The 14,642-nt window shown below is 40.7% G+C and overlaps 1 protein-coding gene across 11 annotated transcripts in view; it reads left to right on the top strand.

Annotated features, from left to right (window-relative positions):
• Positions 1 to 14,642, top strand: part of INPP4B (inositol polyphosphate-4-phosphatase type II B) — a 554,905-nt gene that overhangs the window by 362,267 nt on the left and 177,996 nt on the right. For all 11 annotated transcript variants that reach the window (XM_039539756.1, XM_039539755.1, XM_039539753.1 and 8 more), the window contains one exon: positions 7,081 to 7,189. In XM_039539756.1, the coding sequence (XP_039395690.1) occupies positions 7,081 to 7,189 (109 nt within the window). The remainder of the gene's footprint in view (positions 1 to 7,080; positions 7,190 to 14,642) is intronic.

The raw sequence follows: 14,642 nt of genomic DNA, 5'->3' as shown, positions 1-14,642 counted from the left end.
TGGGGCAGGGGGAGACATACTCGTAGGGCCGGGGGCCCCTGCAGGGCCTGGGGCAAATTGCCCCACTTGCCCCCCCCGGCAGCCCTAGAGTTTGCAGACCCCTCCCCCCTTACCTTGCCCGCAGCTCAAAGCAGCAGGACGACTCTGGAGCTCAGCTGAGCTGCCCAGCTGATGCCAGCGGCTGGCCCCGCTGCAGCTGGGGGGAAGCGGGGGAAGGGCCAGGGGAGCTTCAGCCTCCCCAGCTGGGAATCCTGAGAGCAACAGGATGGTCCGGCCCGCGAACCGGAGTTCTTTGCCCACCCCCTGGCCCTTTAACAACCGGTTCTCCATGGAGGTCTAATTTTACCAACTGGTTCTTGGGAACCTGTGGGAACCGGCTCCAGCTCACCACTGGTCATGTCTCATAATGACAAACTAAATAACCTCCAGTAATCTTCAGGTGCTCCTAGACCACTGACTTAATTTTTCATCCTATTTCATTGTGTAGATGTATTGTAATAACTAGCAATAACTTTTTCTTAGCTTACTAACCAGACCAGTGAGAGCACCAAATGCAAATAACCACAGATCCTATTGAAAATATAGAAAGTTTTCATATTCCCTCCACAGGGTATTAAAAGGGGTGGGGGATAGATAGGCCCCATACTGGCAATGGGAGGTAGCCTGTAGACTCAGTGGCCCCACCCCCACTGCCTCAAATATCAGGCTTGGAAAGGGGAGTTAAAAGGGGAGACCTAGCCCTGTGCAGGACTGACCAGGGAGGAGAGCAGAGCTCTGCTTCTCTTGATGGGATAGAAGCCTAATTGCAGTCCATAGACTGAGCTGCCTTCCCAGCCAGATGAGCCCGTTAGCATGGATGACAAGCACCTAGAAGAATCAGCAGAAGCATGGGCTGTTTGGAGATAAGCCTAAAACAGAAAGACGGGGTCTCACCAAAGGTTTGTTGGACCACTGTGTTCTGAGTTGTGGGGGGTTTTGTCCCGGATTTCCTTTGGATCTTAATACCCTGGAATGGGTAGCAGAGAAGCATGCCTTGACCAGAGGGTCTGTTATCTAGGATCTCACAGAGACAGCCAGAGGTGATGCTAGCCCACTGGGGGCCCTAAGGAGGAATACCCCACCCAAAAACACATAATAAAAGTGAATAGGGGCTCCCCTTGAGTGCTTGGGGGCCTAAACAATTGTTTAGTCTGCTTATGCCTAGCCCTGGCTTTGGAGACAGTCACCTACCAGCAGAGACCTGCAGCTGAGTGTGTTGTGCCTTGATGGGCCACAAGAGGTGCCACAAAGGTAACCCACGCAACACAAGGTGTAATTTTGTGTCATATGTCAGTTGTCTGTGTTTAGTACAGAATACCTTACCTGTACTGCTTGCATATAATTTTTAGCATCATCTTATACAGGTAAAAGATATGTTTAATGGAATTAAAGTAAGGAAGTCAAGGCTTACTGATCAATTGATATCAGTACATTGATAAATTGATGACATTTTGTTCTAAATTGCAATACAAATGCAAAAATCACACTTTTGAAGGGTCTAACATTTTCCTGGTACATTGACTCTAAACAGAACCCAAAGTACTTGACCTCTACTAACTGTACAAACTATAAAATTATAATCACTTACCACTGTGGATGAGCATCAACCCTTTGGCTGGAATGTGGGAATTGTTTACTGTTTAACAGCAAACCACACAACAATTTAATACAAGAAATGAAGAATAAAGTATCTTACTGAAACCACACAAGGGATTTGGATAGGCAGGCTATAAGTACACAAATTTGAATGTGGGCAATATCCTGTGAAAGCTCGATCAATCTTTTAAAATCCACAAGAGCTCAGAACCTTAATTTTATGTCTCAGATGAAAGCACCCCCTCAGCAGCACAACACTGTGTAGATATATTTTTAAACAGTGACTTTGAAAAAAGAGCACCACATATTGAATCAACAATAAACTTCTTTGTTTGTTTGTTTTTGTGCAGTACCTGGATTTTTCTTAGTGTTTCCCATCTTCTATTACCTGCCTGATGCCACTTAGCTTGTGAGTTATGACAAGCAGACAACTGTTAGACTCTTCTTCTAAAATTGATTTAGTTTTAAAGGAGTGGATTAAGTTTTCTTAGGCATAATTTCCAAACATTCTTATCTCTTTTTTTGTTGTTTCTAGGAGGGTTTTTTGTAAGATTTTTCTCATCTGAATGAGATGGAAGTTAGGTATGTAGTTCCCATTAATCTGAATTAAAATTACAGATGTAAAATGCTGACCCTGCAAAGATACCGTGCATCAAAATTAATGGTACTCTGCCTAGGGGCAGAGGTCTGCTTACATGTATCCCTTTGCAACATTGGGACTTTAACTTGTAAGCTCTTTGGGACAGAGATAATCTTTTTATCCTGTGTTTGTATGGAATGGGGCCCCAATCCCGACTGGGGCCAATAGCACCCCCCCACACACACGCAATACAAATAATATATACTAATAAACCTTTGAGAATCAGGATATGCTTATACCCATGTATGCATAATACTTCCTGAACACATATCATATCCAGCTATCAAAGTGCATGATGTTCATTGAAACAGGTTTTATTTGACAAGCACTAAAGACTTACAGCTTGCGTCAAATATATGCTCCAAGCAATATGTAGTACCTACTAACCTTTTTGTGCTAAGTTGCACTTTGACTTCCAGTATATCTTTCCTCATCTTATGATTCACTTGTCATGTTTCAGAGGGAATCCAGGATGTTCTTAAGAGGTTTTCAGAAACAAATTAGCATGTAAACATTAATAGAGCTAGTGATTAAACAAGCTGATGAATCATAAAACTGTCATTAACCCTGAAACTGTCAGACTTCTTTAATATTTTGATAAAAGGCAGGTTTTAATTCCATCTATCAAATGTGTCTTAGTATTTAATTCTAAGATGCCCAAACTCAGTTCTTGAGAGGCTGGAGATTATGTGGGAGGAATGTTTGATGGCACTTACAAATGCAAATTTGTGCAAAATTGGTGACATTATACCATACTTTTAAATTTTATATATCTACACGACAAATGAGCTCTCCTTGCAAACTCTTAGAGCCACATTTTCAAATATGAGCGACTAAAATACTCCACATTTGCATATGTTTATTGGGCATTTGAGTGGCTTATTTGCACAATTATCTAATCTTCATGCAAAGAGGGTGAAACTCACGCTTGTGCAGAGAACCTGTGTATTACTAAAAAGTGATACTTAAACACACAAAATAGCGCTTGTGGGATTTTAGTGCTGCATAGGCCTTGCATTACCTCTATTTGCATTACCTCTATGGGGCAAATTTCACCCCAAATTCCTATTTGTACACAAATATTACAGATGCAATTAAATCACTCATGTCTGAAAATGTAGCTTTCCATGTGACGTGTGTGTGCTTGTTTATAATGATTTAGGGCTGGATTTCACTGAGCTTTGGTTTAGACCTCTAATGAATACTCCCATTTAATATACTATACATATATGTTTAAATTTCCAATGTAACAAACACTGAAGCCAAAAAAAATTTCATTCTCTGTCAAATTTATTTGCAAACACTTTATTTTGTTCTTATTATGATCCTGCAGGAGCTGTGTCTATCTATTGTGGCAGCTTTTATTTACTTTCCTATCAGTGCTATAACCCAGCAACAGCATTGGGAACAGAAATGGAAAATAAGATACACCAAAGGGCAACAATACCTGACTCATACATTCACAGGAAATCAATCATATGGAATAGAACCACCACATTTTAATAGATTTTCCCTTTGAAAGAGATGAAGAGGAAGATGTTAGCCTTTATACCATTCAGAAATATGCACATTCCTGAGAATCAAGGCTTGCACTAATGAATTGCTGTGATAGTGTCTTTGTATACATTCACAGAATCTAGTAACTAGCTGCTTCAGTGTCTCCCCGAGCACCAAGCGATGTTCTGGTAGCAGTAATGGTCAGGAGTGTGTTTTTCTAAGTTTGGCAATGAGATTGGGACCTTTCTTTTTGGATGTAGAATGGATGTTGTAAATATTGATGTTTTTTGTGATCTCTAGGCTGTACTACTGCAGTAAGCTTTACAAGAACCTACAGTCTCTTTGAAAACCAGCAGAAAGTTTCCAGTAGTTCAAAAAGCAATTGCTCACTTAATTGATTTGTAGAAAAATGGCCCCTGGAACTGAAAAAGTTTGTAAACAGTTGTCTTTTTGCATAACAAAAAAAGAAAAATTAGAAATTTGTTATATTTTAATTGAAATTTATATTGAAGATATTATCAGCATTATTTACCACTACCTGTTTTTGGGAAACAAAAACATTAGTCAGTGCTTTCAATAATGTTCATGAAAAAATAAACTATATGGGTCTATTTTGAACCTTGCAAAATGAAAACACCTTGAAAGTTTCAATTTTTTTCGTGAACTTTATTTTTAAATTTCAACCAGCTGAGATTGCAAGTATATTCAAAATAGGCTTATAGTTTGCATCTGCTTGTAATATGAAGTATTGACTGTGCTCTGTGAAGCAATGTGTGAATTTACACATCATCCTAACAGTTGAGAACTGCTAATGCAGTTGCTATAGCTGGACTAGATTTGGGAGAGGAGGCCCTGAGCTCTGGAACTGGTCTTATAAAGCTTGTTTGCTGACCTTTCAAGTGGGTTGTAAGACATCTTTTTATTTCAAATTTTGGCTTGACAGTAAATGATTGAGTGTAACAGTTTGTATTTCTGCTTGGGGAGGAGTTTTCTTTTGATGATAGGAAGGTCTTAATTTGTAAGTGATATTACTGTTTTAATGTTATAAGTTTTCAGAGGCTTGAGATGGATATTTTATATGTGTAAATAGCTTTATGAAAGTAATGGGATTTAAATACACCATTCTTTATTTCCTACTCCTTTGTATTCCCTTCTCTCACATTCAAAAATAATAATTTTAAGATGTATTTTCAAATATCCCCATGCTTCACCAGTTTTGCAGGTATACACAAGAGACTATTTGATGACTTACACCCTTTATCACAACTTACTCTGAAATAACTGAGATGAGAATTTACAAAATGGTTTATGGTCATACAAAGTATTGTGAGCTCTCATTAGTGACCAACATGGGTGTTGACTTGATTTCAATATAAAATAAAGCAAAACCACTGGGGTTTAGACTTTTGAATGCTTCCCTTTTACATATGTCATGAGTTATCTATAAAAAAAATTCAGATGCCATTATCCAGTTAACCTCACAGTTTCGTCCTCTTCTGTTTTAAAGTCACCATTGTTCTTGGCTCCAGGTCCTCAGAGATATATAGGTGACTAACTCCCATAGGAATCAGTGGGAGTTAAGCACCTAGAGACTTTTGAGGATCTGGATTTTACTGTCATGTATAGTAGTGGAACTCTAATAACCTAAGATTATATACTACAGATAAAACTATGGTGGGCCTGCAATGAATGGACTACTTAGAAATCCTGGAGCTCACCAAAAGCTAATGACATTATTTCACTTCTGCTTTAAATGAGTTCTGAAGAGCAACCACACATCAATGTAAAATCAGTTTGAATGCATCATCTTTGAAACTCAGCTCCACAAATAAAATACAGTCCATTTATGCAGTGTTCTTGCTTATAGGGACATTTTGTCATCAGAATGCAAAAAAAAGACATGTTTTGGAGCCATAAACTGAATATATTTAAAAACTGATAGCTTTCGAGACTGAGAGGATTGTATTTCAATTTAAATGTCAGGCTCTATCAATGGATACTACTAGTCTTAGCTGGAGAAAGATCCTCTTATGATTCCTTTGGGACAGATTTTTAAAAGGCCCAAAAGGCCTCAGTTTTCACACCTATAGTCAACTGGGAGCACAAAATTACAGCCATTATTAAATGCTTGTGTAAACAACAGCAGTTAGATATCTAACATGAAGGTGAAATCAGATTTCTGTTCGTTACAATTTGTGCTAGCAGATAATTGTGCCTGCAGCTCACTGCTGGTACACACAGAAAGGGGCAGTTTTAAAGGTTTTCACCTTTTCCCATAAGACAGAGAAGAAATCCATGTGGACTCCACAAGAGTTTAAAAGAAAGCAAGTACATAGAATTTTTCACTTTAAAATATTAAATGGCAGTGAATGACATGCTTACAGTCTGTAAGTACCTATATGAGAAGATTTCTGACAGGAGAAAGTGACAGAGTCCTGTGGCACCTTATAGATTAACAGACGTATTGGAGCATAAGCTTTCATGTACATTCATCTGACAAAGTGGGTATTCACCCATGAAAGCTTATGCTCCAATACATGTTAGTGTATACGGTGCCATAGGACTCTTTGTCGCCTTTTACGGATCCAGACTAACATGGCTACCCCTCTGATACCTGATAGGAGAAGGCTCTCTAATCTAGCAAGCAGAAGGTATACCAAAATCCAATGGCTGGAAGCTGAAGCTAAATAAATAACAAATTAGAAATAAGGTGCAGATTTTAAATGGTGAGGGTGATTAACCATTGGAGCAATTTACCTAGGAATGTGGTGGATTCTTTGTCACTTGAAGTCCTTAAATCAAGATTAGATGTCTTTCAAAAGGATATACTCTAGCTCAGCTTGAAGTCATGGGCTTGATGCAGGAATCACTGGGTGAAATTCTGTGCCCAGTCTTATGAGAGAAGTCAAACTAGTTGATTATAATGATCCTTCTGGCTATAATATCTATGGATTTCAACTTGACTGCAAATTAAACGACCTAAGACACTATAAAGTGAAATACACAAAAGGCCAGTTTGCATTGTACCTTAGTAAACTACGGAGCTAGGACATATTGTTCTACACTGTGGCATATCATTAAGGTAGCAATACATCAGATAAAATTCTAAGTTGGTTAGGTGTGCACGTGGCTGTGTGGAAAGATTGGTTAGCTCTCTCTGCCTCCTTGTGACCCTGTTCTCAGTTATTCCTAGTAAATTATTCAGAGTCAGTCCCTCCATCTCCTGTAGAGTGGATTCAACAGTGCAGCCATGCCCTGCACATGTGGATGCGCATGCAAATCTCAGTACTTGTCTATTCCCATTCCAGATGCTCTGTATGATGTCATCACAGTGGGAGCCCCTGCAGCACATTATCAGGGATTTAAGAATGGTGGTCTTCGGAAACTGTTGAGTAAATTTGAGGCAGAAAGGCGAAAGTAAGTACTTCTATAAATAACGATTATCTGCTAATCAAATAATAAAACAGTCTTATTTGTTAAATGCATAACAGATAGTCTGTTTGGACTAGTTAAGGCATCTTTCATGAAACAGTTCATTCATCTTCCCCTCTCCAATAGATTGCTTTGAATTTGTTTGGGATATTTTATTTATAGCAAGATTTATTTTTTAACTCTGGACTCAACATTAAAGACCTTATAATGTTTTCTCTCTCTATTCCAGGGAGCCTAAGGAATATTTAAGCTTGGAAACATGTTGCTAAGAAAGTGCTTTATGCTAAGTGGAGAGTAATTGTAGCTATATTCCAATATAGTTTCTTGTAAAAGTTACATGTATCATGTCTATAGATAGCACTTCCCATTTTTCAGAGCACTATAGAAATGTTAAATAATCTTCTCAAGCCCCTGTGAAGTCGGTAAGAAAATATTATTATTCCCATTCTGCAAAATGGGAAGCAGATTCAGAGGGAGAAAAAAAAAAGCTTTATTATAGCCCCAGTTCTGCAAAAGCACTTATGCACATTCAACATTACACTTAAATATTTTGTTGACTAAGCATGGGATTATGCATGTGCTGTGTGGGCCCTTCAGAAGTTCTGAGCAATTGCAACTCCCCCTGAATTCAACTGTAGTTGTTAGTTCTCTGTGCTTTTGAAATTCAGGCCTTCAATGACTAGGCCAAGCCTATACAGTCAATAAGTGGCACTTGGATTAGAACTCGAGGTACTGACTCCCACTGGCATGCTCATTACTCTAGATCCCCATGATTCTCCATAGAAATTACCTCTTCAATCCAATGCTTAGCAAAGTTTATTATTATTAACAGTATCACAAAGAATAAAACAGGAGGTGATACAGATTAACTATTTATTTCAGTGTCACTTAGAAAAGGTTTTGCATTAACCCCTCAATGCACACAGCTTGCATTTTCTCTCGTCATCCATCAATACAGAATGCATTTTAAGCTCTCAGCAGGAACTCCACACCTACCTCTCTGATGCCAAGGGAGTAAAATGAAATGCAATATATTTAGTTTTGAAGGCAAGTGAATGACTGAGCTACTAGTTCATAATAATTCTAAAGCAGCGCCAAGGGGTAGTGTTAGAAAATGGCTAGCTCACGCATATCTGACACTTCAAAAACTATTATTTCTTTACTATTTTAAGTTGCATAGATATAAAAATCTTAAGGATAAAATTTCCCTGGACTGTTTACAGACAAGAAAGCTTGAAAATGCAATGTAAATATCATTCAGTATTAGAGATTTTCATGAAGTGGACTTGGTGCTGAGAGTTATTTCATGTTCTGTTGCCAGTGAATGGCTATACATACAGAAGGCTGACTCCCTTCTCTCCCAAGAGTGGGGAGGCAAATGAAATTTGCTTTCACAAATACAAAACAAATAATCATATAATGACATTTTATAACGCAATTCTTCTAAAAAGCCCTCCAAAATTTGTGCCCCAAAAGTGCATCACTTGCAAAACCTGTGTTTGTGTGAAAACTTGTGTGTGCAAACAATACTTTGCACTGTTATAGTGCCTTCTATTAGAGGATCTCAAAGGACTTTACACAGATTAATGTATTAACACTTTCAACATATGTTTGTATTTTCATATGTGTTTTATGGATGGAAAAACTAAAGCACAGAGACATTAAGGCCAGCGTTTTCGAACTTGGAAGCCTAAAGTTACCTAAAGAGACAAAGTTACTTACGTATGTTAATTTCAGTAAGAATAGTTAGTGCTGAGCACCTTTGATAACCAGCCAGTTATTTAGCTGCCTAACTTTAGTCCCCCGTATTTGAAAATTTTTACCTAAGTGACTTGTCCAAAGTCTTACCAAAAGTGTGTGTCAAATTCAGGAATACTGTCCAGTTCTTGCTTTGCATCCAAATCCTTTGCTTTCCCTTTTGTGCATTCATATGCCAGTGTGCAAATGTGGATATTACATATACAGATGAAAGTGCATGCTATTTTTAAAGTCCATTTTTGAAAATTTGACCTTTAACATTAATATGTTTTGGGGAAAGCTTTCCCTTGTGGTAGTGAAGATAAAAGACAGTGAAGTATATGTGATGTTTTTCTTTCTGGCCACTGCTAAGGAAGATATCTACTCCCCAAGTATGATTCTGCCTTCCGAATCATGGCTGGTTTGACAGGAATGTGACTTTCACCTCTACATTCACTTTGAGCTGCCACTCTCCCTCTTACCACCCCCTCCTATTTTTCCTAGTGCACGTGTTGCGCCTACATTTTATTTCAAAGCTAAGAAGGATGATAGGAGGTTCCTGAGATGTACAATATGCCCTTAGCTATCAGAATCACATCTTACAAAACGTTTAAATTTTAACATTTATTTTACACATTCTTGACCTAGTTGAAATATAGCTTCTTGAAGCTAGTTGAAATATACAAGAAACTATTCCAACATTGAAGTTTCCATTACAAGACACTCTTTGCTTCAGGAGTAGCTTGCTATCTCACCTTCAGAGCAGTTTCAGTGTCCCATAGAGAGAGCGGACATATATTGACAGTTATGTTTAGTGCTCTCTCTGTCTGATTTATTTAACAAGTACACTGAATTTGTTTACATATGTAAATGATTGAACAATATTTTAAAATGTGTGTAAGTTGCATTTGCTAGTATATTTCATAAATTGAGTTTAATTATTCAAATTACTTGCTATTAGAATTATTTGCATTTGTATTGATCCTTTCATTGAGAAGCATCACAAAGCACATCCCCTTTTTGGTCTCTCTTCTCTACTCCCATGCTTGCTTCTTCTTTTTCTGTCTGTTCTTTCCAAATACCTATCAAAACTCAGAAACACGTCTCATTTCCCCCACCCTTTCCACTCTTTCATTGTGCCTTTACCTTAGTACAAACTCCAAAAATAATTGCCTGCAGGGATCTTAGGCAAGAAAATCTGCTTTTTCCCCTTGCAGGCCTGAGGGAAGGGAGCTGCAGCAGTGATTCCTCTTCTGTCCCCTCTCTAGGGCCCTGGTCTAGGGGGGAATGTGGCAGCTTTTACACAAAGTACAATAGCACTCCACAAATATATAGGGCAAGAAATTAACAATATATCCACCTGAAATTGCAGAGTGAATTTAGTGAGGCAGAAAGTAATTACCCAGATTGGAAGTGTGTGGGATAGCGGGGCTAACAGCCTCGTTTTTGTGGCAAAGCCCTATAGGGTCATCAGTGACCATAAGTGGTCAGCACCTAGGGTTTACATCCTGTTTATTCGGGATTCAGGGAAAAGTGCCCTGTAAAGAAGATGCATGATCCCTCTTGGAGCTCCCAGGGTGTGTGTACATCCTGCACCATCCCTTAGAAAGGGGCAGTGTGCTTCCCACTCCATGCTTGGCTGGTGTAGTAGGGAAGTAGGAGTCAGTGGAGCCATGGCCCCACATTCTCCACCCTCTGGCCCCTCTGTGGAATGTCTTGTGCCCCTGGGTTGGGTGATGGGAGGGAGCAGTCCCTGTACTCAAGAGAGCACAAGGACTGTAATTGTGTCTGGCCCTTGCAAGAGAGCCTCCTCCTGGAACTTCCATGTTTGTGTCTGGAGTTGGAAATTGACAGTAAGGTGTGTGTCAAAAGACTGAGAGCAGCAAGGGGACTGGCAGCCACCTCTTATTTACTACAAAGGGCCAGATCCCACAGTTCTCTCTCCCTGCTCCATCCTCTAAAGTCTACAGAAGCGCTGAGCCTGCAATGTGCTGCTCTCCATGGGGCCAGTTTCTGGATATGTGCATAGATATGTCTGTGAGGTAGTACAGATTTGAGCTTTGGCTGCCTTTTGCTACTGAGCTGCTGCAAGGTACCACAGACTGTCAGTGTGGCTTCCGGTAGGTCCCAGGTGCTAGATGGGATGAAGGTACAATGAACCCACAGCCAACCCTGAAAGGACAATTCCTTCCCCCACATGAAACAGGCCCTTTGACCATGGGTCCCCAGCTGGGAAGGAGCAAAGCCTCCAAAATCCACAGCTCCCCAGCTGCACCTACTTGAGGAAATAGTGCAAGGAAAACTCTGCCGGGGGAAATTCACTGATTTTTGTCGTCCTTCTTTGGTCCCCTGCAGGTTTTTCTTTGGGAAGCAATGAAATGGTCCTAAAATAATCTCCCATATCTTAATATTTAAGGCAAAGACATACTTTAGATAGGCACCTTTTGAAAGCAAAAGGGAATATTTGAAAGAAACTTTCTGATTCTTACTAGGGAGAAAATTCTTTTACTGCCCTGAAGATGACTTTATTTTTTATGCATGTTTATTTGGCTGCATGTAGAGGCTGTGAGGACACTTAGCATTTCCACGGGCAGCTTAAAATGTTCTGTTTTACAAAGGGAGCACCTTTCTGAAGCCTTGGTTGAGAGAAAAAGTGACACCTGGCGATATCCGGCAGCATGTAAAGTGAACAGATAAAAATGCAGCTATAGCAACTGTTTCCTCCAGGCTAACTGTGCTGAAGACTTAGAGATGTGGAAGAGATTACCTCCCATGTCAACCTGGGAAGGTTCCCTGTAGCCTTCTAGGCAACATTGTCACTGCATACAACAGGAGCGCCTAATGTGTTTTTGACCCCATTTGATTATTAATACAGCTTATTGAAATATCCAACAATATCAGCATACTAAAAATTATGCAAAACTTCGACTGGGTGTCTTGACTTTGATTCAAGTCCACCCCTGCATTAGAAATGGTAAGAGGTAGAGTTAACTGATATCAAGGTTATGCTCCATCTACTACAGTTTGTGAAGCATAATTGCATTTTTAATTGTCAAACCAAACAGTGAATATAAAATTCATTGCAAGAAAGGCAAAAAAAATAATAGTTCTATATCATTTGGAAGACTGGTTAAAGGAACTTGAAAATGTATGGAATTCATTTTCACCATGAGGAAGGTATCAGAGGTACTGTGGAGTCCTATTATAAAGAACAATATTTTTGTAGCTCTTATTGTGATCATTATAACCAAATGATCAGTACATCCAGATACTTAAAACAATGAATTTTCTAAATAAAGAACTTACACAATAAAAAACAAAAATTGATATTGTAAGATTTTTGTGGGTATTTGATCCCAAGACAGGTTAGTCAGGTTCTAACTGGCTCAAGCTAGCATTTCAACAATCTATACATTTCTTTACCTGAAACTGAGTGGCATTTAAAAAGCTCCTATCGCTAGAAACATCAGACATCCACAGAATGACCTCTGATCAGCACAGATGGTAAACACCTCAGCACCAATTAGAATAATTATGAAGTAATTTTAATCTATATGGACAGATAAGCACTAACCCCAAAATCTACTGTATTAATGATAGAAGTGTTTTGCTGTGATGTCTGTAAGACCTTAAAAAGTAGGACATACAGAAGTTTCATATGATTCTTGATTTGGGGGAGGAATCTCTTTACTTTCTGTAAGGTGGACATCTGGGCTGTATTAATAATCTCTAGATAGCATATTTATTTATTTTAAAAGTTTTTATGTTCAGAGTTTGTTTTTTTAAGCAACTCTAGTTTCTAGCAGAAGGAGAAAGAAAATCAATTGTTCAGGCTCAATCTTCTGTTGTTCTGCTAATACAGGCTGCTTCATCTTCCAGTAAATGGAAAGACCTCTCTTTCCACCAATCTAGGTGGCAGAGTAAACTATTATTTTTAGAACCAAATTGTTCAGGAACATGAAGTTAGATGTGCTATACATTATATTGATGTAATGATTCAGTGCTTTAAATGTTCATAAATCATTTTCAAGATACACCAAGGACTTTTTTTCTTCTTATTTAAAAGCTAATTTGGTGCTATGTGCTTCAGCCAAAACACATAGGCTTGTAATTATAAGACCTTTAATGCTCCACTACTAACCATCAAGGAAAACAGAGGTGCCCCAGAAGCTGCATTAGGTTCTGTGATTTGTTTGGAGGGTTTTTTTCCTGCCAGCTTTTAACAAGGATCTTGAAATATTTCTAGTCTTCACTAAAATAAACTTGAAGCTGAAAAAGCATTGAAATGATTTTTAAAAGAGCTATAATCAGTGGTGAGCTGGAGTCGGTTCGCACCGGTTCGCAAGAACCAGTTGTTAAATTTAGAAGTCGGTGTAGAACTGCTTGCTAAAGGGGTGGGGTGGCAGGGGCCCCAAGCACGGCGGCACGCCGCGGGGGGCGCTCTGCCGGTCGCCAGTCCCGCGGCTCCGGTGGACCTCCCGCAGGTGTGCCTGCGGATGCTCCACCGAAGCCGCGGGACCAGCGGACCCTCCGCAGGCAAGGCTGTGGGAGGTCCACCGGAGCCGCCTGCCGTGCGACCGGCAGAGCGCCCCCACGGCATGCCGCCCCAAGCACGCGCTTGGCCTGCTGGGGCCTGGAGCCGCCCCTGGGACTGGCGCAGCTTCGCTGGGGTGGGGGGGCAATATAAAGGGCCTGGGGCTCCCAGCAGGGGCTGTAGCCCCAGGCCCTTTAAATTGCCTCCAGGGCCCCACTGCTGGAGCCCTGGGGTAGGGCTGCAGGGCTCTGGGGGCTATTTAAAAAGTCTGGAGCTCCCCTGCTTCTACCACCCCGGCCCTTTAAATAGCCGCCAGAGCCCCGCTACTACTCCAAGGCTCCTCCAGCTATTTAAAGGACCGGGGTGGTAGAAGCAGGAGAACCCCGAGCCTTTAAATAGCCCCCAGAGCCCTTGGATAGTGGGGGGCTTCAGGGGCTATTTAAAGGGCTGGGGCTCCAGCTGCCTCTGCCACCCCAGTCTGTTAAATAGCCTCCAGAACCCCGCTGCTTCCCCAGGGCTCCGGCAGCTATTTAAAGGGCCGGGGCAGTAGAAGCAGGGGAGCCCTGGCCCTCTAAATAGCCCCCAGAGCCCCTGGCTGCTACTGCTACCCCAGTGGGGGAGGAGGGAAAGGAGAAACTTGCAGGTTCTGAGGGGAGCAGTCAGTGGCAGGACCTGGGTTGGGGTCGGATGAGTGGGGGTGAGGCTTGTACTGTACTTACTGCGCAGTTCCCTACCGGGTCTTCAGCGGCACTTCAGTGGCGGGGGGGTCTTCACTCGCTCCAGGTGAAGGACCTGCCACCGAAAACCCTGAGCGAGTGAAGACCCCCCCGCCGCCGAAGTGCCACCGAGAACCCGGTAGGGAACCGGTTCTTAGGATTTCGGGAGCTCATCACTGGCTACAATTATTTGATATGGGTTTAAATTGTCTAAACAGACCCTTTTTTATTAAACAGAGTCCATATCTTTGATCGAGGTGAGTTTCTTCAATAATGTACTCATTACCAGGGGTTTTATTAAAACAAAAATCTTCAGAGTACCTATTACCTGTGTCTCATAACCTTCAACCCATTTCCACTCTCTGAGGAGTCTGAAATGGTAATGTTTCACAGAAACCCCCAGTCATGTTGAAATAATAATGACTTGTGTTTGATCTAATTGTAGCCTTTA

Source organism: Mauremys reevesii, linkage group 5, assembly GCF_016161935.1.
Source record: "Mauremys reevesii isolate NIE-2019 linkage group 5, ASM1616193v1, whole genome shotgun sequence".
Taxonomy (NCBI): Eukaryota; Metazoa; Chordata; order Testudines; family Geoemydidae; genus Mauremys; species Mauremys reevesii.
This window is presented reverse-complemented; position numbering and strand designations above follow the sequence as displayed.